The sequence below is a fragment of the Bactrocera latifrons genome, unplaced genomic scaffold (assembly GCF_001853355.1).
Source record: "Bactrocera latifrons isolate USDA-ARS-PBARC rearing strain unplaced genomic scaffold, ASM185335v1 scaffold_45, whole genome shotgun sequence".
Taxonomy (NCBI): Eukaryota; Metazoa; Arthropoda; class Insecta; order Diptera; family Tephritidae; genus Bactrocera; species Bactrocera latifrons.
In genome coordinates this window covers 1,289,038-1,316,072 of record NW_017537101.1, presented here as the reverse complement: position 1 = coordinate 1,316,072, position 27,035 = coordinate 1,289,038, and the positions used below count along the sequence as shown (strand labels likewise).

At 35.6% G+C, this 27,035-nt stretch overlaps 1 protein-coding gene and 1 non-coding gene across 2 annotated transcripts; one reads left to right on the top strand and one right to left on the bottom strand.

Annotated features, from left to right (window-relative positions):
- Positions 1 to 10,189: 10,189 nt before the first annotated feature.
- LOC108973033 (protamine-like) lies at positions 10,190 to 11,162 on the top strand. Its single transcript, XM_018940025.1, has 3 exons — positions 10,190 to 10,463; positions 10,530 to 10,904; positions 10,977 to 11,162. Exons 1-3 carry the CDS (start codon positions 10,296 to 10,298, stop codon positions 11,052 to 11,054), a joined length of 621 nt encoding a protein of 206 aa, XP_018795570.1. The 5' UTR covers positions 10,190 to 10,295; the 3' UTR covers positions 11,055 to 11,162.
- A 13,818-nt stretch (positions 11,163 to 24,980) lies between these two features.
- Trnar-ccu lies at positions 24,981 to 25,053 on the bottom strand. The gene has a single exon. It is a non-coding gene; the product is annotated as a tRNA-Arg (tRNA).
- Between the last annotated feature and the right edge of the window lie 1,982 nt (positions 25,054 to 27,035).

The window sequence follows — 27,035 nt, the reverse complement described above, 5'->3', positions numbered from 1 at the left end:
TTCGGCTTGCCTTAAGTTGTTTGCTTCGGTGAAATATAATTTTCTTTATTTCTCAGATTTTATAATCTAGTTATTTATACATTTGAACTTAGCAAATATGTATCGCAGGTAAATATTTAAAATATTTTGTATTACATAGTTTTGTTGTTTTGGTGTTTTTGTTTGTCAATTCATCACACAAGTTTTCCATGCTTTAAATTATCCCTTGTAGTTTATTGCTTTTCGTAATATTTGCCGTTATGTTTTATCTATATTATATTTTAATAAAGAGGAATGACGTTGCTATATTTAGTGTAACGATCCACATTTCATATAATTCCCGCGGTAGTACTGTAAATATAAATTAAAGGTTTAAGGTTGGTTAAGAATGACCAAAAACTATCAGCTTTAAAAGATTTATTTATATAAAATATACTTAAAAAAATGTTTTTCAATCGTAGTTATGACATATGTAGGTTGTCTTTTATATTTCGAGGTTTAGCAAACCTAGTGTTGCAGTTTGGCAAGTCACAACTTTCTCGTCGGAAGGTTGAAACAGTCAAGTGCAATTCTTGTACTGGCTGGTGTCACTTCATGACATGTTGCGGCTTAAGCACCACATGTGATTGGAGTCTCTCATAACACTCAACAGTGGCGTCGCCAACCAACACCACAGTGCAACAACCACCCCTGAGGGCTCTAGAGCTGCAGAAAATACCACCTACACGTCATTCCCTCACTCCCATGAACACGCGACAAACCCGCATCTTGCAATTTAACTGCAACGGACTCCAGAGCAAATCGAGGAAATAGTTGTACTCATGAACCGGGAACGCGTATCGATAGCTGCGGTCCAAGAAACCAAACTAAACAGCGAGATAATGGCATAGCCTTCTCAATGCACAACATCGTGCAATATTGTCTAATCGATGGAGATATAGACCGCAGGGATACTATCCTAGAATGTCAGGTTATAGCTATGCGGTCAGGCGGTGTCGAGCTTGAAATATTTAATATGTGTAAACATCCCCCCAGTTACATATTGCATACAGAATATCACCTAAATATAGGTGAGCTACTTCGTGGTGAAAATCGTTTGGTACTAGGCGACTTTAAAGCGCACCACAATCATTGGCATTCCTAGCTGATCGTAGGGGGGTGGAATTGGCGGAACAGATGGACGATTCGACATTCTGCACGAAACCTCCACCAGAATTATGGACATCTGTAATAGCTCACCCGATTTGCTAGCAGTGGTCTGATATATAGCATAACCTGGCGACCTCTTGCATCAGATCACCTGCCCATAATTACATCGATCGAGAAACCACCTTCACCGCTCCACCCATTCCTATTGATGTAACCGGTTGCGAACTTCGTTGATTCCGCAAGCTCATCGTAGCAGCTACCGCTCGGTTCATCCCGGCTGGAAGATTTGCTTAACTCCGCCCTAACTTCCCAGCCAAAGCAGCTGTTTAGCTAGAATCTTAATTTGGAGATTTCGACAACACAAGCGGTCGAAATGGATGGCGCGTTTGAAGTCCCCCAACCTCTCAGTCAGTCACACAACGCTACTACAAAACATTGAAAAAAATACGCTTCCTCCATGACTGAAGAGGTGGGCCATTAACTACCGGTCCTCAATCACTTGTATTGTTTCTAGGAAAAAATTCAAAACTGAAAAGAATTTAACAAGGGGTTCCGCAGGATGCTGTCCTCCCCACGCTATTTTTTAATTTCTATATCTCGAAACTCTATCTATCCGACCTTTTTCTCTTCTTCTCTGAACGAAGCTTAACATGCTCTCCACAGAAACCCCTGCGGTGGTGTTAAGATTCCGACTGTCAATAATCTTAAGATTGTAGGTGTAACTATTGATAGTGTATGCCCCTTCACTTCTCATACGACCGTTATAATCGTAAATATATATATTGTCACCTGGATGCAGTGGAACGCAGACAAGAAAACTTCAGACTTGTTAGAACACTGCACTCCGGATTGCGGTGGGATACTTCTTGATGTCTCCTATCGAACACCTATATAATGAGGCCCAAATGCTCCCTGTTAAGGAGTATAATGAACTCTTCTCCAGATAGTTCCTGCTGAAATGCTTTCGCAGAAATCACCTCTGCAGTCACTCACCTCTGCATTCACCTGCTTGGAGCAGAACCGCCTCCTATAAACATCAAGAGATCATTCATCAATTACGTCGACGATATTAGATAGTTGACCGACCAGACTTCGGACGCAACAAACTTCAGATATGCACTGATCGCCATTCACAGTGGAGCCATTAACATCTACACCGACATTTTTCCAGTGAAAGGCGTTCTTGGAGTCAAAGCACCACCCATCGTGGACGAAGAGCGCCTTGAAACGAGAGTGATCCTTGCTCAGCTTCGTTCTGTATACAGTAGCCAGTTAAATTTCTACTCATACGGAAGAGACCCTGTATGACACTGGCCACCTCTTTGCATGCCCCACCAATCCCACTCACCTAACACTCCTCACTTTGTCCCCACATTTGTCACTTTAATGTTGGATAGAAAAACTTTGATATTTACTTTAAGTTGTTAACACACTCTTGCTATACTTTTGCAACATTCCCTAGGTAGCAAAGAGAAAGTGGATAAGAGTCGCACAAAGAAAGCGCACCGTTAGACATACATCGATGTCAGAGGTTGATAACTCACTTTTCGTTTTTACATTTCGACACAAAGGCAGCTGACTCAATTACTGACACTACACTGCACTGTAGACGTGCTTAAGTTTTTGAGTAACCAACCGTATTTCTCCACATGTATGTATGTAGATATGTAGAGAATTGGCAGTAATACATTTACTTTGGAAGATGTGTGCGAACATATGGCATTCAGACCAAAGCCACAGATGCAGGCAGGTGAGTGCATGACCGATTCCGTGTAAGCAACCCGAAGTTCGATAAAAAAAAAACTTCACATGTCCACAAGGACGATGAAGATGACGCCAACGTTACGCGGACAAGGTTAGTCAATATTGTAGTCCATTTGTGCAGACTCAATCGCCAACCAATCAGGGATTATAGAGAGTTGCTTAGAGAGGCAAACTGAAACTTTTACGCATATTCTTAAAACATACTAGAAAACAAAGAAATTTAAGTTACAAAAAAGTTTACAGTGCCTTCAGGCTATACCATACATTCTGAGATTTAGGTAACATCGAAATAATCATTGACTGTTTACAGCAGACTATTTTTGAAACTACTTTCGAGTCGTAGGATTAGTATCCTCAACATCGTGTATAAGGTTCGAGGTTTCAGACAAGGCAACTCCATATCGTGCGACTTTTTCAATCTGTAGTTCTCCTTTCTCCAGACTGGATAAGTAAGCAAAGCAAATGGGTCTGGTGGTGAACGGGGGCACAACGAAATATCTCCTGTCATCAAATGAACCGTCGTCACACTCGCGACTAGGCTCCTACTTCACTGTTGGCAGTCATAACATCGATCTCGTAGACAATTTCTTCTATCCTAAAACCAGTATTAACACCAACAACAATGTCAGTCTCGAATTCCAACACAAAATAACTCGTGCTAATAGGTGCTACTTTGGACTGTGTAGCGAATTGAGAAGTAAAGTCTCCTCCCGACGAACAATGACCAACCTCATTATTCCCGTCCTGCTATATTGTATAGAGGCATGGACGATTACTTGACGTTACGAGTTTTCGAGAGATTTATGGTATTTTGCGCTTTGCCAACGGCGAATATAGCATTCGATGGAACGATGAGCTGTACGAGTTATACGACGACAATGAAATAGTTCAGAGAATTAAGAGACGATGGCTACGCTGGCTGTTGCATGTCGCCCGAATGAATGAAAACACTCCAGTTCTGAAAGTATTCGTCGAAGTAGCCGCCGGGGGAAACAGAGTAAGAGGAAGCCCACCACAACGTTGGATAGATCCGATGGAGAAGGATCTGGCTGCACTTGGTATCTAGAAATGGCGCCAAATTGCGAAAAGGAGACACGACTGGCGCCCTATTGTTAATTCGTCTATAACCACGTAAGCGCTTCCTACGCCAATAAACAAGAAAAAGTACTTGAAATACAATATTTGAAGGAAATTATAATGATTGGGTCATTACGATTGGCCGAAAATGCATGCAGAGGATCTTAAGGGATCAAAGTATTCAAATTCAATTGTTCACCCATATCTCAAAGTTTTAATCCCCTAATTTATTGTTGTGGCGTTATTTGAAACATAGTTTACACCATGAAACGCTAAGTTAATTTGGTTTCTAAATACCTCAATATTAATAAAATACACACGTACTCTAGTATGTATTACGGTTATTGAAATGATTTCTCAACGAATTCATCATCTCGTCCCATTTTCTCTATCCAAGCAAAAAAGAGCTATCTAATACCATCCCCAGCTCATCATATTTCGATGCGTCGCTCAGCTAGATGAAAATCTGAAAGTCTGGGGCTTTCAATATACAGTGGACCAATAAAGTTTACATACACCTGGTTCTATAAAATTACGACGCGTTTATTTGTTTTAAAATGAATAAATTTTGTGTTTTTTTTCTATCCATATCAAGATACATACATTTAACAGTAAATATATGTAGCATACCAAAATATTTTTTTTTTTAAACAAATAAAAAAAAAAAATTAATGCTAAAGCTGAAATTGCGCCTAATTCATATCAAAAAAGTTTACTTACGCTAATGATTATTTATATAAATCAAAAGTAATTACAATAGTTTTAGCGGGGTTTGGCCCTTAATTTTGGCCCTTAATTTTGTTGCACTTAATGTCCCTTGACGTCGAGTATGCTCTCCACTCGATTTCTAGTATTATTTCCGGATATTTTGACCCATTAAGTCCATGATAGAGCTTTTTGGCCTTATTTTGATGAAATTCGATGTTTTCGAATACAATTTTCCAAAAAGTTCCAAATATTTTGTATAAGATTAATGTATGGTGACTGCGGGACCTATAGAGTTATTTTGAATTCCATAACAACTCTGCACGTAGAAGATACAATGTGTATTTGTAATGTATAAAAAAAAAATAAATAAATCCCCAAACAGTAGGAAATGTATTGAATAGTGCTGGTTACCATAAACGAATCGCTCGTCGTAAGCCATTCATAAGTAAGGTTAATAAAAAGAAGAGGTCGGCGGTTGATAAGCAATATTTTAACAAACCGTATTGGTTTTGGGAAAACATTGTGTTCACCTACGAATCAAAACTTAAGATATTTGGTTCAACAAGATCATGAAAAGTGTGTAGAAAGATCAATGAAGAGTCGCAAGGAAAAAATGTATTGCCACGGTAGGAGTAATGTTATGGTTTGGCGGTATGTGGCTGCATATGGAGTTGAACATTTGGAGTTTTTTAGTAAAAAATGGAAAAGCATATGTATCTGAGCATTTTAAGAAAAAATAATAAATTTTAAGTGTGCTTAAATCGGCTGTCAATAGCGGCCACTTCTATTTATAACAAGATAACGACCGAAAACAGCCGTCTCATCTTGAACGTGCTGGGCTGTTATGGAATTAAAAATAACTTAGGTCCTGCAATCACCATACATTAATCCTATTCAATATCTGGAAATTTTTGGAAAATCGTATTCGAAAATTTATTTATCAAAATAAGGCCAAAAAGCTCTATCATTTGAGTTATATAAAGAATCATTAGTGTGCGTAAACTTTTTTGATATAAATTATGCCCATTTTAAGCTTCAGCATTAATTGTTTTTATTTGTGTAAAAAAAAAAAATATTTTGATATGCTGAATTTAATGTTATATATACATCTTTTGAAATTGGTAGAATAAAACACAAAATTTATTAATTTTATAACAAATAAACGTGCCGTAATTTAATAGAACTAGGTGTATGTAAACTTTATTGGTCCACTGTAAGTATAAATATTATAACCGGCGCTTTCACTTATGTATTATAAAACGTTTTAGTTTTGGCTAAAACCAGTGAATTTATTTATTTATATAAATACCATTGAAGAGAAAAAAACAACAGCAACTATTTGTGATTGTTGAAAAAAGTCGGATTATATGTACGAATATTTCTACATACGAATAAGTAACTTCGTGAAAACAACAATTTTATGCTCTGGTCTTCGCATTAAATAGATGAATAAGCTCTAAACGTTTGCTGAGGAGTGCATAAAACAAAATTGAAAAGCTAAATTTATCCAAGTATAAAAATATTATATCGATTTTAAATATCATCATTTAGCACAAACACATACGAGGGCTGTTCAAAAAATAAGGAATATTTCAATTCTTGATTCGACTCCCAACCCCGATCGCTGTTGACATCATTCAACAATGTCTGTGCAATGCTAATTTTTTTTTAATAAAAATTCAGCAATTGTAGAATAAACCCACATGCTTCAGGCCCAAAATTTCCTAACAGATTGGATGCCATGGCCCAACCGATATAAGACATCTTCGCAGGAACTTCTCTAATAGTGTTTCGATGATTAAGCATAGCAATTTTCTTCACTTTCTCAACATTTTCATCGGTTGTTAATGAGCTGGGCCGTCTAGGGCGAGCATCGTCATTCTCATTTTTTCGACCCTCTTTGAATAGCTTATAACAGATTACACTCACCGTATTCCACTGTCAAAATTTCAAGTATTTTTGAGCACTTAATTCCATATTTCACACAAAATTTAATGCAAACTATTTTATCCATTATTTTCGAAAGTAGGAAAGCGCCGAATACACAAAACGCGTTTAACTTTTATGCCTCTCACAAACAAAATAAAAACTCGATAGTTAAAAGTACGTAGCCCGCGAAATTTGAAAATTCACCTTATTTTTTGAACGTACCTCGTACATATGTATGGAACTATATACATACTATCATGTAAAAACTTGAGAGTGGACCTGTGTGATCCTGGATTAGCTCAGCAAAACATAGACAAAGCGCGAAAACAGAGAAGAATGGGAGTGTAAATATATAGAAATATTAAATCGCTGTTCATCAAAAGACTCTAGATGCATTGTATCGTATTGTTTACATAAATACTTAAATAATAAACAAAGTAGTGAGTACTAAAATAACTTCGCTTAAGAGTGAATACGTGGCTTCGGCAGATTTGTCAACATGTGCGCTTGAATATAGGAAAAATATTTTTTATCATACGAAAATGGAGAGCACTATTCTAATGGCTTAAATTTATACTGACTAACATGAATATTATTGATTCTAAGGGCTTTTACCGAAAGAAGAAGTCCAGACATTTTCAGGATGTAACGGCGTCTCAACGGAATGTGGATTATCATTACTCCAAATGCGATAATTTTGTTTATTAACCTACCTATTCAACCAAAATTGAGCTTCATCGCTGAACAAAATTGTCTTGTGAAAATCGGGATCGATGGCTATCTCGTTTTGGATCTATTCACCGAAAGTGCTAGGCGCTTGATGGTTGTTCGACTTTAAATGCTGCCCGAGTTGGATTTTGTAAGCGCGCAAGCCAAGATCCCTGCGCAAATCTTCCAAAAATCTTCTTTGCTTGGATTACTAACTCTGCGGGGCTATTATGTCCATCGAATATTGGACTGTTGTTTTTAATAGAAAAAATAATGGAATCAACGAGCATTACACTGTGGAATATTTTTGGGATTATTGTCTGGGGGGTGAAAAATTCCAAGTCAGGGTGATGGTACTAGGTCAGTATAATAGAACCCTCAAAGGGATAATTATCAGCTTACTCCACTCGATCGGATCATTTGTGTGTTCAGTCAGCGGGTGTTATTTGCAGTTAGGACATTTTTGAAATAAATTTGATCTTCCAAGCAAATCTGATTTATTGTGGCCTTAATCGGTTGAATGGTTACCACTTACTGATACATTTGTATGTGTAATTGAAAAGACAACAAAGATAAGCCAACAGTTAAACGAGTACATAATGTACAACAATAAAATGGCAGTAAACGAAGCAACTGATTGAATGCTAATTGACTGTAAACAGCAGATTAAATAAAAGATAGTTAACATGGCAATTTATTGTAACTTAAATGACGGCATTAAATGCAAATAAAACATAAACCAACAAGTGATTCTACATGATACATATGCCCTATATGTATAATCTATGATGACCAGCCAGCGCTGACTTACTAGAATGCCAATATTTTTGCATATATTTGCATTTGTAGTTGTTAGTGGCCACTAAAACTTTAATGTAATTTTTGTATTTTAAATACAAAATTTACAATTTACAACTTGGAGTCAAACATAAAGTGAAATTGATTTTCGGTGGTTAAGAATTGAAATTCGTTTTCCTTTCATAACAAAATCTTATTTATTATGACAACAGGAGTTTTTCGATGTTCTGGTTTACAATTGACATAAAAATATGGGACTAATTTAGTTGATTTAATCATCCTACGTAGTGGAGATTGCCAAAAGATTTTTAACAATACGATAAGCTCAATACCATTAGGGCTTGTGTAAAATTGGATCTAAAAATAACTTTTTTGGACGAAAATAAATGAATACAAAAACTAATTGCTCAGCAACAATGCAAAACTAAGGAATGCCCAACTAACCTATCAACAACATCGAATCACTTTGTGATAATACTAATATAGGTATCAGAATGGCAATGGGTTGGCCCTCAGTTGTCTTCGTGCGTTCATCTACTGGTTTACGGGTTGGAAGGGTGTTTGCTAGCACTAGGTTACTTTCTGCAAGATATTTTTGGCCCCAAATGAACCACAAGAGGTCTATTGACATCTACACTCTCAGACATCTCACTGATCTGCAGATCAATAAAACGCTTGAGCAGATTTATATTTGCCTCAAGGCGCTTTTTCGACATGTTTGATCTTATTTTAAGAACTCTATTTTGTGACTTCACAAAGGAATGTGTATGATAACTCAGGTGCGGTAGTTTTACATGAGCTATGGAACTACTTGTAGGTTCCAAAGATTATGTAGGTTGAAAGATTACTTTGAGGTCATAACTTCATATGAAAATTCAATGATGTGACAAATATTTGCGCTGGAAAAAGTACATACAAAGAGGTCGTTGAAATTATGTTAAATGACCTGCGTTCTTCTACTTTTATTTGGACAAAGAATTTATTTCAAAATTGATTTATAAAATGAAAAATGAAATAATCATATTGAGTTTAAAATTTTATTTATGGGAAGTATGCCCCAGTAGTTTGTATTCAGATTGTGTCCATTTATACAACATAGCATGGGAATGTTTGGATAATGTTATACACCTAATTTGAAATTTGTTGATTAGTTCCCGAGATATAAGCTTTTATTTAGTGCATTTTCGGGCATGGTCCGACATGATTTCAATTCTCTTCGTCTTTTGATCGTTTATGTCTATCACTATTAGTTATAGGTGTTACAAACTCACTAAAGTATAAACATACAATTTATCCGTATTTTTATATGTATAAACGTATATATCTGTTTGCTTTTGTATCACTAATCACGGCAGATTTTGTTGGTGAATTAGAGGCTTTGCTCGATGAGGTTCTGCGTCAAATGTGTGTCAAATCATGTCAACACGACTACATGGGAATGGTTGAGAAACAAGGAACTCGGCTTCCTATTGATATCAATACAAGGAGAGGTATGAACAGTGATGCTGCTGTATGACAACGCTCGATCTCACGTTGTCAAACGTTAAAACCTACCTGGAAATGCTTAAATTGGAAGATTTACCCCACCCGCGATATTCCCTAGCACTGTCCGGCTATTATATTTTTCGTTCGATGGCACATGGCTCCGAAACAGTTCCACTTACCGAACGAAATTAAAAATAGCTAGCAGAATGTAGCATTAAGAGATGAACAGTTGTACCGTAATGGCATTCGAGCTTTGCCAGAAAGATGGGAAAAAGTTGTGACTAGTGCTGGGAAACACTTCGAATAATTCATTGGTAACCATGTCCTCACAATAAAATTGCATCTTCATCTTTCAAAGAATATCTTGGTTGCGCAGCTAATACTTCTGGTTTATTTTTAGAGAAATATGTTCAATTTACTATATAACTGATATTTGCTGTACTTTCTCAACATGGGTGTGTGCCTTTTATTCTCAGTCGGATAGTCGAAGAAGGGCCAAATAGACCTTGCTTTCACTTACAACGCACACTTAAAGTTAAAAAAATCTTCGTAAGCTTTGAAATACTCGACATCGGAAAAATTACAGTCAATTGAATTACATTTTTTGTAAAAGAATTTAATGAAAACGATACAAAATTTTTTAGTAATTTTTTAGTGGTTTGGTTCTTTAAAATATATTTTAAAATTGTACTCAAATCATGAGTCGCTGTATGCGACCGGGCCCTATCACTAGCAATGGTTACTTAAATTTTCTGCGCGAATTCAGAAAGAAATGTTGTGGTTTGTCGGCAGTGGAGACAGTGCAACAAGGGGCGAAGGCTTGGAATCGACTCTCCTGTTCACAGAAAGCCAAATATCGACAAATGGTATGTAAACAAACGAACTAATATCCAACCAACTACGATTTAAATTGAACAAATGTCTGTGTACAGGCTTGCAGAAGACCTCGGCGCAAGAAGCGTCGCAGCTGTCGTCCTAAGCGCAGACGCCGCTCATGTCGGCCCAAACGACGAAAGCGCCGTAGTTGTCGGCCGAAAAGACGTAAACGTTCTGGCTGCCGAAGAAAGCGACGACCAAAGCGTCGTCGTAGTTGTCGCCGTCGATCGCGACCACGCAGACGTAGATGTGGTGGTAGCAGACGCAAACGTTGCATGAAACCTGGTCCAGTGACAGCGAATGCTTATTTGAATTTCTTACGCGCCTACAGACGTAAACATTGTGGACTCAGCCCTCAGGAGACGGTGAAAAAGGGCGCACGTAGGTGGTGCTCATTGTCGCCGGAATGTAAACGGCGTTACATGCGACAGGTACATAAACTGCTTGTATAGTGGCAAATCAATACCAAATGTTTCATAAAAAATATTTCTCTTTTCCGACAGGCTTGTAAAATGTCGAAGAGCAAGCGCAAGAAGAGGAGCGCAATATGCCGCTCGATGCGAAAGAAGAGGCGGTGTTAAAATTTATAAGTGAAGTTAATTAATGTCTATCCAACAAATTGTTAATGTGGAACTATACTATTTTCTGAATAAAAATGTGTAAATTTATAGTGTGTAGAATACAGATAAGCGGGATTTTTTATTTATTTTCCACTTCTCTTAACCGTTACTTATCCACGTTATAAGTTGTTTGGCCAATTATCTATTTCTTCAAACAAAGCAGCTATGAAGATAAACTTCATCCCTTTCCGCTTTTTATTTTATTTATTTCTCTTTTAGTGTTTTTTTTTTTTTGTCAAAATGAGGTGTCAATTGTCTCGAATTTTCTGCGAAATTTCTTACCCTTTAAGAGGCAGAACCGCAAAAATCGATCTAAAGCACCACATATTCCAGCGGCATAAAGCTGTTGTGAGAGCGATTTCTTAAATTTCGCTACGGAATTTGGGGTACAAGGTAAAAGGGCAGGTCAATCTCAAATTCGGATTGTTTCTAAATCGACGTCATTCGATACTTTATTTTGATTTCTTAGATTTGTTTACAGTAAAATTTTTGACTTTTCACAAGTACAAACATAATTGCTTGAAAAATATATAGAAAATACAAATCGTATTAATTTTGTCTAAGAATCTTAATAAAAGTTGTTTGTTTATGAAAATAATGCCTATTCTTGCAAAATATTAACAATAAGTTGAAACAGCTCTAGTCTTCACCTTTAGGCAAAAGCTTTCTTATTAATTAATATAGAAAACTAATTACCGCCAGAGGTTTATTATATTTAAAAATGTGTTAGTTAGTGGATTTATCGAAAACTAATATCATATACTTCAATAGCATTTCTGTAGAAATATATACGGTTATCATTGAGTGATAGCGATTCCTATTCACAGTAATGTGTCGGTGTCGATGATCACGGAAGAAGTAAGACCCAATAAAGCCAACTTCCCATAAACCACATCAAACCGTATTTTTTTCGGAATTCAATGGTGGCCTTTAGATTACGTGCGAATGCACTTTCACATGAATAAAAAATTTCAATGATATTCCAAACCGTTTCCGTTTTATTAAAAAAGACTTTTGTAGCGCTCCTGCCTCTTAAAGTTGAGGCCACTGATTCCGAATTTCGGTAGTTAATTTTGATAATTTCTACTCGTTGTTGATTTTATGAAATGGCAAACCTTACTGAATAGAAATGTTAGAAGAAAGGGGAAAAATGACGTCGTTTGCTGTACCTATCGGTCTTCTTTTGTATCGTCCCTATTGAAAACTCCGTTATTAGAGAAAATCGGGTCAGTATTTACTTAAGCTTCCTTATGTACATATTGGTCAATATGTGGGATCAACTTTTTTAAAATCGGTGAACGTGGTTAAAATCGGGTCAGCGCTACAACTAGCATCCATATTAGGCTTCCTAAAAATATTCACCTAAAAATCTATTATTCGAATGTGCGGTTTGTAAGCGTTCGTATGAATATTAACCGATTAATACTATTCGAATAGATGAAAACCAAGCAGACTTAAATTTTCGCTGCAAGGTTTTTACAAACTTATATACATATGTAAGTAGAAAAAATGTGTAGAAGTTGAGCGCTTACTATTCGAATTGTCAATAACGAACTATTCGAATAGTCGACGACTTACAACTATTCGAATACTGCGAACCGAATATTATTATTCAAATGATGAACTATCCGGTTAATTCGGTTAGTCGATAATCAAGAGCTCTAATTCATATACCTAATATAGGAATTTTAAAAATCCGGTTTGTTTTCTAACATCTGTCCATAACAAAAACAAAAGAACATATAAAACTGAATATAATACGGTTAATGTTGAAAATACCAGCGTCATTATACTACATTTAATAATTTTTGTTACACCAGCCGACTTTATACCCAAGATATCAGTCGATATTTTATTAATTGCGTGAAAATAAGTTTTCGAGCGTTTTTAAGTAAAGCCAAAATTTAAAGCATCAGTCTAGACCCCAGCAGTAACATAATGTTTTGCGACCACCGTCCATGCCTCGTATACCAAATATAATGATTTCCGAAGTTCCTTTATTAGAACATTTTGCCCATACAGTACTAAATTTGTGTACTGAAAAGCCGTTCTGACAAGTTTTTGAAGATACATTATGCAACTCGAAAGTGGGCAGACTTCATCTTGCTTTTAAACTTGGTGAAAAGCCATTTTTTTGAATCATCATTCTCATGGTAAATGTTTGTATTTCTGGAAGATTGTAGCCTATTTAGGATATTAAAAAATCTAAAATTAATTTTTACGATTAAAATAACGGCGAGGATATTTTACGCCACTTTCGATGTCAGCGGCCACTCGACTTACGGAGAACTGCAATGGTTTAACATTGCTCTTAATATAAGGGTACTTCCCCGCTTAATATTGTCAATTAAGTATGAATTTGCTAATACCATTACTACGCATTTCGGTTCGCGATTACATTTAATTTTGACTTCGCTAGTCAAAGCTGCTTCCATTCTATATTTTATACCCTGCAACATATTGACATAACCCACAAAGCGAACTAAAGTTCATAATATCCTTATATTTCTTTAATCCGTGCAAAATATTTATTACACCAACTTCAACTAAATATGAATAAATAAAGTTTTGCTGCACCCTTGAGGAAATTATGAGGCAATCAGGGGAAATCGTTGTCGCAATTTCTTTTAATGCATAATAATAAACAACTTGACACCAAAAAGTATAATCATGTTACCTTTACGTGTACATACAAAAATTAGGAAGAAACGAATGGCTGTTGCTGCCAGAAACAAATCTACAACTTTTGGCATTTCCCGGAAAGGCGTTATGCACATGTTAAGTAGTATTTATAAAAGCCGGCAGAGGCGAGATTTAAGCATATTGACGTACAATATCTATATATAGACATACACATATTGCTATGATGTCTAGCAAGGGGGAATATGTGAGAGTTAACAGTTAGAAAAAAACCACCAATTTCAGCAAAGTGAATACTCAAACGTGGTCAAATAATCCGGTGAAACTTTCGACGCAGGGAATATCTACTCACTTTTACATAGGTACATACATTTATTTGTGCATAAGTAGCACTATATATAGCATAAACACACCATATAGAGTCCATACCCTAAATACAAACTACAATGCTTCGCTATAATGGCGTTGAAAATATGTGGTATGTTATGCAAAAAAATTTAGCTTTCATAGTGGCGCATCTATAACATTTCTACACGTCAAAATTGCTAGACGGAGTAGAATTGAAGGCAATCGAAACGGATTTGCGTGCAGGACTTCGCTTACGTCAACAGCTGAAGTAGCAAAGAAGGATTAGAAGAGATTAGTTGATGGGATTTTCGACGCATAGTTTTACATAATTTAAGGCATTTTAGTTGCCATGCAATAATCTCACATATATTTGTAGGATTTACTGAGAAATCGTGAAATTTAAAAAAAAAAGGAAGGTAAAGCTTGAACTATTCTGTTAGTTGATTGAGAATGCATGGTGCTCTGATAAAGGATGAGCACTATAATTTCGCAAGACCTTGGTTCAAACAGAGCGGTGTTACGCCCACTTTAAAAAATCTTAAACAACAGGTTCAACATTTCAACAAAGTTGGATACGTAACATTCTGATGTTGTAGTGCGAAAATGGGCGCAATAGGACTAGAGACACGCCTATTTCCTATATAACTTAATTTTAAATTTCATCAGATTGTTTCACATTTCAGTATATAAGTAAAATATCAACTAATATAACGGGAAAGAACTTTGCTCGAATAGTGCATTTGAAGTTTGTCCAAATCAAACCAAAACTCTGCTCCTAGGTACTGAATATGTGGACCTAGTGCTTATAGTTGACTTTTTAACGAAAATATCTGTCAATGTGTGAGATATATAATTGTAATTTAGAGATAATCCCTTCCGGACAATAGTAATTCTGTGGAACAAAAATGGATTGTATCGAGTCAATACTTCCGTTAGCACCAATATACATGGTGCTTTCCAAAGTAAACAATAAGACTTTTTGAATCTAGTGCCCACTGTTGGCGCCAGATTCAAATATGTCGACTAGAGCGTTACAATCTGTTATCTTTATCGATTGTCCCGTGAGGATTTCATGACATTTCATTCATTGGAAATAAAGTTATTGCGTGTTAAGTGGCAGTATGTCTGTGGTATCGGTGCGAAAATGAGCTTCGAACAAAGAGCTAATATTAAATTTTGTTTCAAAATTGGTAAAACTTTTACCGAAACGTTTCAATTGATGAAACAAGTTTATGGCGATGATTGCCTATCCCGTGGCAAAGTGCACGAGTGGTTTCAACGTTCATAAGTTCATAAAAAACAGCCGAAATCATCATTGAAATTCATGGAAATGGAATTGAACATCTCCAAAACATCGATTTATCGCATTTTGGACGAACATTTGGACTTACGAAAGGTGTGTCCACAGTTTGTTCTGCACAATTGACTGACGACTAAAAGTTGCTCAGAATCCAACATTCGAAGTACGATTATTTGAATAAAAATCAGATTTTAAACATTAACCACTCCCCGTATTCGCCTGATATGACACCGTGCGACTTTTTCCTTTTAGGAAAATGCACTTGCCTATGAAAGGAGAGCGTTATGCAGACGAAGAGGCCATTCATTCAAAAAAACAAAATCGGCATACTGGGGGCCATACCGGCCAACGAACTGAAACACTCGTTCGACCGTGCAAAAAGCTGTATTGAAGCAGAAGGAGACTATTTTGAATAGAATAAATTGATTTTGCTGAAAAAACCATTTGTTCTGTTTTTTTTTTAAGTCCTGCTTACTTTGGAACTTTTATCTAATATAAAGATTTTCGAAGTGAGTAAAATTGAGAGAGTGTGTTTTTCTTATAACGGTGCTCATTTGTGACAAGAATTAATAAAAATAGGGTGAAAATTCGCCCTAGACCTCATATAACTAATAAGCCTTATGTACTTGAAGGTACTTCCCTGGCTTAAATCCTTGCAAATTGCAAAAGTATGAAATGTTCGGTTATATCCGAACATAGCTTTTCCTTACTTGTTTATGATAATTATATCATTTAAAGCATTTTCGAGAAAAGGAGCTTAGTTTGCATTAGTGTGGTCTGAAATACTATACTCACTTCAATAGGTGCTAAGAACGCTCATATTTAAAACAGTTCTTCTTTTCATTCTGAACATTTTACCACAACAGCTAGATATGCTTTGCCTACAATTATTATCTTGTAAAATGTAAATTCGTACATATTTCAGGTAAGAAATAAGATATGCATAAATACTCTTTTTTACATTTCCTGTTATGAGAGTTTGAAATTAGTTTTGTATCTTCTCGCAATTTATGCCAGCGTATTCAAGTTTCCAAGCTGAATAGATACTTATGCGCTCAAGTTGCAGCTGCGATTCATGCTTTTCATTCCCATTATTTGAAACAAAGTAAATAAAAGTTGGCGGATATGCAAAGGACATATGTATATGTATACATATATGTTTATACTAGGGAAATATAACTAAAGATATACATATGTGCACACATACATTCTATTTCATTGTAGCGTCCCAGCTGCATCGCATTCACAAGCCACGAAGATGAATTGCATTGAATTTGCATTGAAGGTATGCCAATTATAATACATACATATATTACTATCTATTCATACCTGCATAGATATAGGTCTCTCTATGCACATCATACTACCTGTACTTTTGAGAGAGCAAGGAATAGAAGTGTTTTACTAGCTTTGGCTGTAGGCATCGCTTCATTCAACCACAACTACAGCAAAAACTCAATGGTTATCTAAAACGCAAAAGCTTTCGCCGAACCCTTGGGAGAAAGAACTAGGAAAGTGCTCGCATAAATTTGTATATAAAGAGTCCCAAGAGCAGGAATGACATAACATATTGTACGAAATAAAATGTTTAAATTATAATTGAGTTAATTGCTTCCAACACAACATAGTGAAACATCGCACTCTCTATGAGTAAAAATTTTGACAACTTTATGAAACTTGCTCGTGTATTTCTGTTATTCCAGATGAATAGGTATAGCGAACTATTGGTATGAAAATATTAAGTGGCTAGAACAAAATTAATGAAAAAGCGCAAATTTAAGAAGAACATCTATAGTTATATAACTTATAATAGGGTATTTCAACAGGGACGCTATAAAAGTAGATTGATAGGGGCAGCAAACGACACCATATTTATTTGCGCTCTTTGACATTTCTCTTCAGTATGGTTTATCATTTCATCATGAAAAGAAATACGATTCAACAATGAGGCTAAATTAGTAAAATTTGCTTCCGAAATTCGAAAATCGTATCAAACCTCACAAATTTGGACCAACCAAGCTTGATGAAATTATTTCCCATCTAAGTCTGACTTTGATATGTTATTTTGAAGTTCAGGTCTAATAACGTATGTATAAATAATAATGTATTTTATTTGTATGGCTTCTTTTCATAGAATCGAGCAGAGCTCTTTAGCCTATGTGACTCCGAAGGAGAAGTTAACTAAACGATTTCGTACTTAAGATTGCTAAACAATTGAAGTGCAACAGAATTGTCATACCATTTTAAATCTTTTCAAGGGTTATCTAAGTAGAGGTACTTCTTTCAAGAGTATTTTTTGAGAGGTCAGACGTGAATCATGTCAAGCTGTCATATTATGTTTGTTTCAGAAAGACTTACGCCTGAAAAATATTTACAAATCGCTTAACTATATTAGGAAAATTCACGTTCTATAAAGAATGTGTTTCGCGCGCTTCGTTCAACTTATGACCAACGTAATCGGCCTACTGAGCGTACTATTCCCTGAACACAACATTCATTATTTGAATGTGTTCGACCGAGTAGAGTAGTGTCCAGCACGCAGTGAAGAAAATATACACGAATACAGTCGAGAGTCGATTTGTTGTCGATCGCAACTATTTGGACAGACGTATGGAACGACTTGGCGCATTTTACGGCAAGATTTAAAATTCAAAGTTCCAAGAAGATGCGACGTTTTCAAGCCAAAAATTTGTACAGCGATGAGGTTTATTTCAGGCTCAATGGATATGTAAACAAGCGAACCTGAAGAGATTCAAGAGCTGGCATTCATCAAAGAAAAAACGCTTTAGTATGATCGACGAAATCATCGCTACACATTAAAACTTCACTTCAAAAATGATGCTGGTACCCCGCCATGATAACCTGATATTGAATCTCCTGATCTCTGCGACATTCGGTTTAAACAATACGGCGACACTTCCCACACTTCACATCAATCAATGAATATATTGAGATAACACTTCGTTGAGCAAATAATATGTAAAGTTTAGGCCTTGGAGCGTTCGAGTCTCATTCGCCAGTTTGAAAATAGACCTCAATGGATGGGCCATAAGATACTTAGACGCGGCCAACATTTGTAAGAGATAATCTTTAAAAATTAAATGCCAAAGAATGTGATTTCGAATAATAATAAACATTCCCCTTTAATTTCTTAGTTTCTGTATTTTTTATTCGAAAGAGTAGGGAACCTCGAAATGGATCACCCGTTATATCGTTATAGCAAGTTTGCCAAAGAAATTCAAACTCAATACTTATTCATGATTGTTTTATGCATCTCGCGACCCCGTCAAAAGGGTCTAACCGACTGTAAAGTTGTCTCAAATATTATACAGTTGCTGCAGTGTTTGTATGTGTATGTTTGTTAGGTATACTAACAAGCAAGAAAAGTTTTCTTAAAACTTTGGCGCAATAATACTTAGCCGTCTGCCGTTGCTTGTGTAAATTAATATTTTTAAAATTGGATACAAAAGGTTGGTCGAGCTTAGATCGATTATGTTAAAAATGTGACGAAATATTTGACTATTTCATTAATTTTGCTGTATTTTATTTCTTATGAAAGAAATGTCTACACTCCAAAAATACCCTCTATATGAAAGAAATATATGTATGTGTTGCCATAAGTTCATTGAGTGAACATTGCTGGCGATTTCAAAGCGTAGAGTTCGTCAACGCAGTCAACTGAAGCTGTCACGCGTCAAATGTTGTCAAAGTCTGCTTTCCCACCATAATAACTGTAGGAAACTTTACAATATAGATGCGAATGCTACATTTCCGAAGACTGTGGATATACAGAAGTATGCTTCGCGTGGTTTCCTAAGCTGTAATTAAAAGTTTCCCTCTTGGCAAGAACTTGCTTGTTGTTGCAAGCTATGTAATAACGACCGGGAATGATGAAAATCAAACAGACCGAATGGGCGACCTTGAAAGGACTGCGGTTTATAATTAATTATTTTGATATGTAATAACATATTCGCTTATTTTTTGTCTTACAAATGTCCTTTAGGTGAAAAAACCGTTATGTTTTGTACAAAATGTTGCAAGAGTATAACAGCAATCGCACCACCCTGTATTAAAGCGGAAGTCGTCTCATATTTGGTAAACGTACTATTTCTGTTCCGGGTTTTTTTATCTGAATGATTAACGACTATTTTATAGGCAATCGTTAGCTGTTTTTAATATGCTACATCAATGAAAAAATTTAACCTCACTTAAGCGGGTAGTAATTTCTATAGAGGTATTAAGTTTTAAGCAGTTCGATTTAAAATTGTCTGATATTTATTTTCACATATATTTTTCAGCAAAAAAATGCTTCACTTTTTATAGGAGTGATTAAACAGTTTCAATTAAACAAAATTACTTTTCGCCACACTTTTATTACGTACGAGTCGGGTCTGATATTTACTTAGATTCAGCTATCAATTGTGCTATTATTGTAATATCGTGAAGTACGCTGAAGTAGACAGCTGCTGTCGAAATTTAAGTCGAATCATAAATATACATTTTTTGGATTCATAGTTTCATTTTAACCCCGCATAAAAGATGGGGTGTACACGTCAATAATGAGTAAGGAAAGTACAACAGGTGAAGATACGTTACTTCAGTTTTTGAAGATGTTTAAAGGCGATCGGAACAAGTTTGTGTTATGACTTATTACGCGACCAACGATGAAACACAAAACCATTAACTTATTAAAGACCTAGAAATAGTCGAAACATTGGACTTTACTAGAAGTCTATCATACCGGTCGGAAAAGCCGCCATCTTCTGGTATTTACTAGATTTGAATACTAGGAGAAGGGCGAAGGAGTCACAGGGCTTCATTACGCTTAATTATTGAACATTCAGAATACGTTTTTATCGTATGAAATAAAAAGATTGGAGCATCGTTGAATTAGTGTATGGAGCTAAAATACTGTGATCAAATTGAAAGGTAAATTTTCCTGCAAGTTGATAGTACTCTTAGTGACATCTGTGCTAAATTTGTCAAAATATTCATTAGTATTTGAGATACGCGTCGTTTTGTGAAGCTCTAAAAGTGAATTCTTCGATTTTTACTACTTTACTACTATGTCTGAATTAATTTTCACAAGTCTCATAAAGTTATAAGTTATAACGATACGAAAACATAGCATTGAGAATTGTAAATGTGTAAACTCATTTTTGTATGAAATCTAACAACAGTTTTTTTAAACAAGTGTAAAAACTTATAATTTTACGATTTTACGATGCTTTAGGACGGGTTATGAGTACCCCAATTTATTTAACAAAAAAGTGCGATAATGCGCCATCTCATACTACAATGGTTACTCGTGATCAAGTCGCCCCATTTTCAAGTAATATCGTGCCGCAACCACCGCATTTGCCTGATTTACGTTCGTGTAACTTCTGGCTATTCAACAAATTCACATGACCACTCCGAGGACTATGTTTTGACTCAATTGAGGATATAAAAGCTGAATGGAAAAAAGCTCTGATGGTCATCACGACGGAGGATTTTCCAAGTGCTACGATGAATTTGAAGGAGATGACAAACAAACTGCCCGAGCAAAATCAGGAACATGTGTAAAAGCTTTTTTATTTGTTGGTTACTAAAGTTCAGTTCACGTTGCAACCGAAGTTAACATTTTTGTTGTTATTTTGTAGTTTAAGTATTAATCGGAACGCCCTCGCAAATAGATCCATGAGGAAACTAACTGCAAACGACACTTCCACTTTTAGTGTGTATGTATGAGCCTATGAGCCTGTTTGCGACTGACTCCAATTAGTTTACTTCTGTAAGTGGGTATATATAGTACAAATAAAATATTGTTTTTGTAGAAAAATAAAAGAAATACACGAACAACTTTATGTATTGAAGCAATTCACCTTGGCAAACTTGGAAAGAGAGTGAGGGTCACTGCACTCAGCTGTGTTTAAAAAAATAACTCAAAGAGTGGCCTTTAAAAATATCTATATATACTATATAAAAGAAAGTTGTGTTAATTACACCATTTATAACTCAAAACGGCTGAACCAGATTGGCTAAAAATTGGTGGGAAGGTAGCTTAGAACCAGGGTAAGGACATAGGATACTTTTTATCTCTAATGTTAAAATTTAATGCAACTGATAAAAATAATAATTATATTTCAAATTATAAGTATTTGCTCAAAATTCATGTTTGTAGGAATCCTTTGAATATGTGCGTACAATTTGAAACATATTCTTCCTCAAAACTTATACAATTGCTAGGTATTTTGAATAGTAGAAAAGAACTACAACCAAATACGCAGTCCACTTGAATGACTGTCGATAGGACTCCAGTGAGAAATGTTGGAGCTTTGTTTCTATTTTCATGCACCGACGCAAAAATTTGGTTTTATTACGATTAAAGAGCACTCAAACACTTCTCATAATCAGTTATTCCTTGTTTTTGTTGGATTATGAACATGCGAGGCACCCACTTTGCTCTGAGCTTTCGCCTCTTTAGAGCATCATTGTCCTCGGTGCTCATATCGCCTGTTTCCAGCTTAGCTAATATCTTTTCAACGGTGGATTTACCTAAACGCAAATTCACAAGCACTCCCCAAAAAGCAATGCTAATAGTTATAATACAACTAAAAGAAGTCATATAGATGGTAGTAGTATTGTTATCTATGTATCAGCCACAGTGAAGCGTGGAAGCATCCTCTAGTATTTAATAAAATCTTGTATTTAGAAAGCAGTCGTCCATAAGTCATTTGCACACCTTAAATCGTGAATTCTAAAAACAAATAGTCAAAGGTATTTTCTCAAAGACTGCTTTGTCGTTGATCAAAAATCTGGATTTTGCTGTTTTTTATCTAAGAATTTCTCGACAAATATTCCCACACAGATTCTTTGTCATCTTAACGCCAGGCACCTAAATAGAGAGGCATAAACCGAAACGATACCCTGGTTAACTAGCTCTTGAGTTTCGTGTAGTTAGCGATATTACCGAAAAATCAATACTCAAATATCATACACAGGGAGATGATTCATAACAGTATCAGAAGGATGTATTTGTCTCAATTAGAATGTTTAATAATCCAGATTTCTTGTGACGCCATTCCTCCTAGAAAAAAAAAGAAAGACGAGATTTTACAAACGAAATGAAACACTTAAATTTGGTCAAAATAGGTTCCGTTTTGGGTTATGCAGCTAATTGTATGCCATTCATGATTTGAATGATTTGAAAATGTCGGTCAACCACTTCTTTGTAAGTATCCATCCGTTTGCGACAATTTTCGATGACCTGTTGCAGCAATTCGGCTATAGTTCGCTGAATTTGGTCTTCGAACTTCTCGAAAGTTAGTGGTTGATTGCCGTAAACCTTTGATTTAACGTACCGTCTGATAAAATAATCTACAGGCGTTAAACCCTGCAATCTTGGCGGCCATTTGAATGTACCATTTCTCGAAAATAAGGGGTCGCCAAACTTTGCATGTAATGTATTCATGTTTAGACGTGAAACATGAGGCGGCTCACCGTCTTGTTGGTAATGGAGATCGTCCTCCTAGATTTCATCAAATTCGGGAGAAAAATCGGTCAACACCGTGTATAATCTTCACTGTTAATGGCAACGACAATTCCTGTTTCATTTGGAAAGAAATAAAGCACGATGATGCCGCCATACTACAATTGGAACCAAACGGTTAAGTTTTGGGAATGAAACTGTGTTTTCTGAATCATAGCAGGATTTGATTCAGCCCAATAGCGATAATTTTGTTTGTTGATAAAACCATTACGCCAGACATGGGTGTTATCGTGAAGATGATTTTTCGATGAAGCGACTTTCAACGTTTTTTTTTTTCGAAAGCTTGAATTTGCATAATTATCGAAGACAATTTCCAAGCGTTGTACCAAAGTGAAACCAGCAAAGCAGTCGTAAATGTAAGGAATGACGTGATATCTTACGAGGGTTTCAGTTAGTCTGTCAACTCGACCTCAAGGAACTCATGGAAATTTGCAAAAATCTCTGATAGCTTTATCTGGTTGCCAACATATGATCTCACCTTTAGTTGATATTCAGGAGTTGCCACATATATTCTATACAAGGTTTCTATAGATAGTAGCCCGAACTATTGACGATTCTTAAATACAAGTGATCTGCTCATATTCAATACTTTTAGTATGTTGTTAGCGCTTAGTACTATTTCTGCAACAACCACACACATAAGTGATTGTCGAATAGTGATACTTATTGGGGTGTAAGATTAGGCATTGAAAAGATTGTTATAAAATAAAAATATAAAGACCGGTATTCTTACTAAACCAATAGCTAATGAAGTTACAAACACTGTAGTCTATAAAGGTTACGCATCATAAAGCTTCATTAAACTGTTTTAGTTAGTGGTGGAGTACAGTAGATACAGCTTCACAAATTCCGAAGTTTTAGTAATATTTTCCACGATTGCTCTAGAATCGCCAACTCATGGAACCATTATTCCGAAATGAGCCCCGATTTGACTGCCACTGTGGTAAACCTATATACTTAAACTAAATGTATGTGTGTATGTGAATGTTCTATTTGGCATTGCGTACAATTGACAGGGTTTTGCGATTCCATAACGTTGAATGCCCAACTTACAATTCAGTTTGCAACAAAGCATACGTTTCGCTTTACTTTGAAAGTACTTTGATGGTATATTGCCAGAGGCATCAATATACCCACCATATGTATGTATGTTGATACCTATATACATATGTAAAAGTAAACAAGGCCGAACGCATATACGTTTATTAAATTGGCGCATGTGTTTTGGCGTGTATTAGAAGGCCGCTTATTTGTGCTTATGCATTAGGGCGACCCATAAATATTATTATTTTTTTTTTAGGATTTACTCGTTTATTCTCTAAGACTAAGTAAGTATATGTATGATTTGGTATATAAATTTTGAGATCTGAGAATACGTAGATAAAGGATATTCTGTCAGATTCTATAAAATTTATCGGCTTCAATGCTTTTTGTGATAACTTTGACTATATTAATAACTGTTCTGGTGTGGCGAGGAAAAAAATTAAATTTTTTGGTCAGCATACACAAATGTGGTAGACAGGAATTACCAATTATACTTTTGACTTAAGTGATATTGCCACAGAGGTTGATAAATATAGTTATATGCTGACATTTAGTGATTTGATAATATATACAGAATAGTCCTGTGTTTAAGGACCACTTTAATGTTACATCGCTCAATTGTAGTGCCGGTATTTACATAGTATATGTACGTGAAAATAAATCATTTTATAAAATCTGTGCATATACACCATGCAGATATGTAAGCGAGTGCCATTTGTTTTTACTCTCCGTCACAAAGTCCTAACATCGTTAGCGCTAATGGAAGAATATAAAAACACCTTTGTGAAAATGTCCAGATACATTATTAAAATTCCTCAGATATTTATGATTTATGGTAAATCAGTCACAACTCAAGATTACACTTTTATATTTTATTTCACTTTTTTCATGTTGTCTCCTGCAAGGATTAAGCTCCAAGATCATACGTTATTATCAGAACCTTTACCTATTTGCTTTACAACAGGTCAATGACCTTAACAATAGTCAAGTAACTTATTCAAAAAAATCGAACTTTGCAGTTATGTACCCCAGATGGGACTCGAACCCACAATCCCCGGCTTAGGAGGCCGGTGCCTTATCCATTGGGCCACTGGGGCAATATACAAGCATATAAGAACGGATTAGAGAAGCGTTTAATATACATATTTCATTAAGATATAAATACATATTTTCGTATAAATGTTCATTTATAAACTAAACAAGAGCAGGAGTATGTAGTCAAAAATATTAACCTGTATTTACACAGATGTTTTAAAGAAAATAATGGAAAACGTATTTTCACATACAGCTTATTTCTGGGAGCACAACGGGTGCCGCATAAGAGGTGGATTCGGGTTGGCAGACATAACTAATTACGTTGTGCGGCAACAACACAAAACGGCAAGGTGTGATAATGTATAATCATATGTAATCATGAAAGTGAAATATTTTAAGAATTTTGAATTCCAAATTATTAATCTCAAATAAAACTTTAATATCTTTTGGTGCAAAACTCTAAGTCTATATTTCTTAAACGTATGAAGAAGAAGTACCTGCCCAAAATATTATTTTTTAAGCTCGATAAAGAGTCTCCTCGACCGACACCCTGATACCACACTTCACTTGAGGAGTTCTCTGTGGCTGGATTGACAGGCATGAAAGAATTACTTTCAGCTTAAAAGCATTTGTTGAATCAATATGACTACAAATGGTGTGAACACTACTCGGACAGTCTAATAAAGACCAAAAATTGACTTCATTCTTTATTCAGATGATTTTGACATTTTTACTTCTTCATCATTTCCACAAAAGCTAAATTTATTTATTTTTTTTGTTTTCTGTCAATGGATGTGCATGAAATATTATATACATACGTGCATATGTATAACTGCCTGTCATATGTGTGAGCATAATTTACATACATACTTACATACGTATGGAGCATAATAACTCATGACTTTGTTGCGCAAAAAATAATAACGACATTTCCAAAGCATGAATATGCCACTTTTCAGAAAGGCCGTGAGCGTATTTTACATTACTTTTTGGCCATCCAATATCTTATGACGTCATAAAAAAAATGTGTTAGCAATTGTACCCAAAGTCTAAACCAGCCCCAAGAAGGATTAGTATCAAAAATATTGAAATTTAAATTCTTATGTAAATTTAAGGAATATGAAATGGTAGTCGGTCAATCTGGTCATTCAAAGAAACATAAATATTCAACAAGCTAAATGTGAGTGAATATGTTCAAAAGATGTTTATGAAAATTTAAATCCTTAAAGTCCTCATTGTTTTCGCTAGATAAAATTCTTAAAACTAACTCGAGGTCAAAGGTAAAAAAATATGGTTTTTACGATTTGGAGCGAAATGGTAGGTTAGATGGCTGACCAAAACGCTGGTCAGTGAAGAAAGAAAGTTCAGTTGTTTCCAGCTCATCTTCTTTTATACAGCTTCTGCAGATGGTATCTGGTCAGATTCCCTGTCTTACAGCATCAACGCCAATAAGGCAATGACCTGTTCGATGAGCCTCGGCCAAGTTCCCGCGAAGAACAGCTATCTACTATTAGAAGACAAAAGGATTCGGTTGCACCGACCTGCTCCCCTTTAACTGAAAGCGATTCTAGGGTTCCTTTCCTTGCCAGCTCATCAGTTTTACCATTTCTTGCGATTCCGCTGTGGCCTGTCACCCTTACTAGTCTTATCACAAAGGGACTGTATGCGAAACGGTAAGGTGATTATAAATTTATTTTAAACTTTGTTTAAATATAATAAAATTATCAATAAATACTTGTAAATAAGGAAGGGCTATGTTCGGGTGTAATCAAACATTTCATACTCTGCAACTTGCCATGATCAAAACCAGGGAAATACCAGATGAATATATAAAAGTCTTCCAGTTGACGATAATCCGATCCGATTAGTTTTGGTTCAATTTGGATTTGAAATTTTGGTCATAGGGTGGTCTACTTTAAGCACAAAGTTTGCAAAGTGAAAGAAACTGATTGGCTTATGGGATGCAGGCGTGGTTGTATAACTGTCCATCAGCAAACTTCCAACGATTGTCCTTGCGATTTATTTATGAACATCTAATTCCGTT

Coding starts and splice junctions, on each gene's coding strand:
- LOC108973033 (XM_018940025.1), top strand. CDS start 10,296: ATGAGTCGCTGTATGCGACCGGGCCCTATCACTAGCAATGGTTACTTA. Junction 10,464..10,529: donor AAGCCAAATATCGACAAATG/GTATGTAAACAA, acceptor GTCTGTGTACAG/GCTTGCAGAAGACCTCGGCG. Junction 10,905..10,976: donor AACGGCGTTACATGCGACAG/GTACATAAACTG, acceptor CTTTTCCGACAG/GCTTGTAAAATGTCGAAGAG.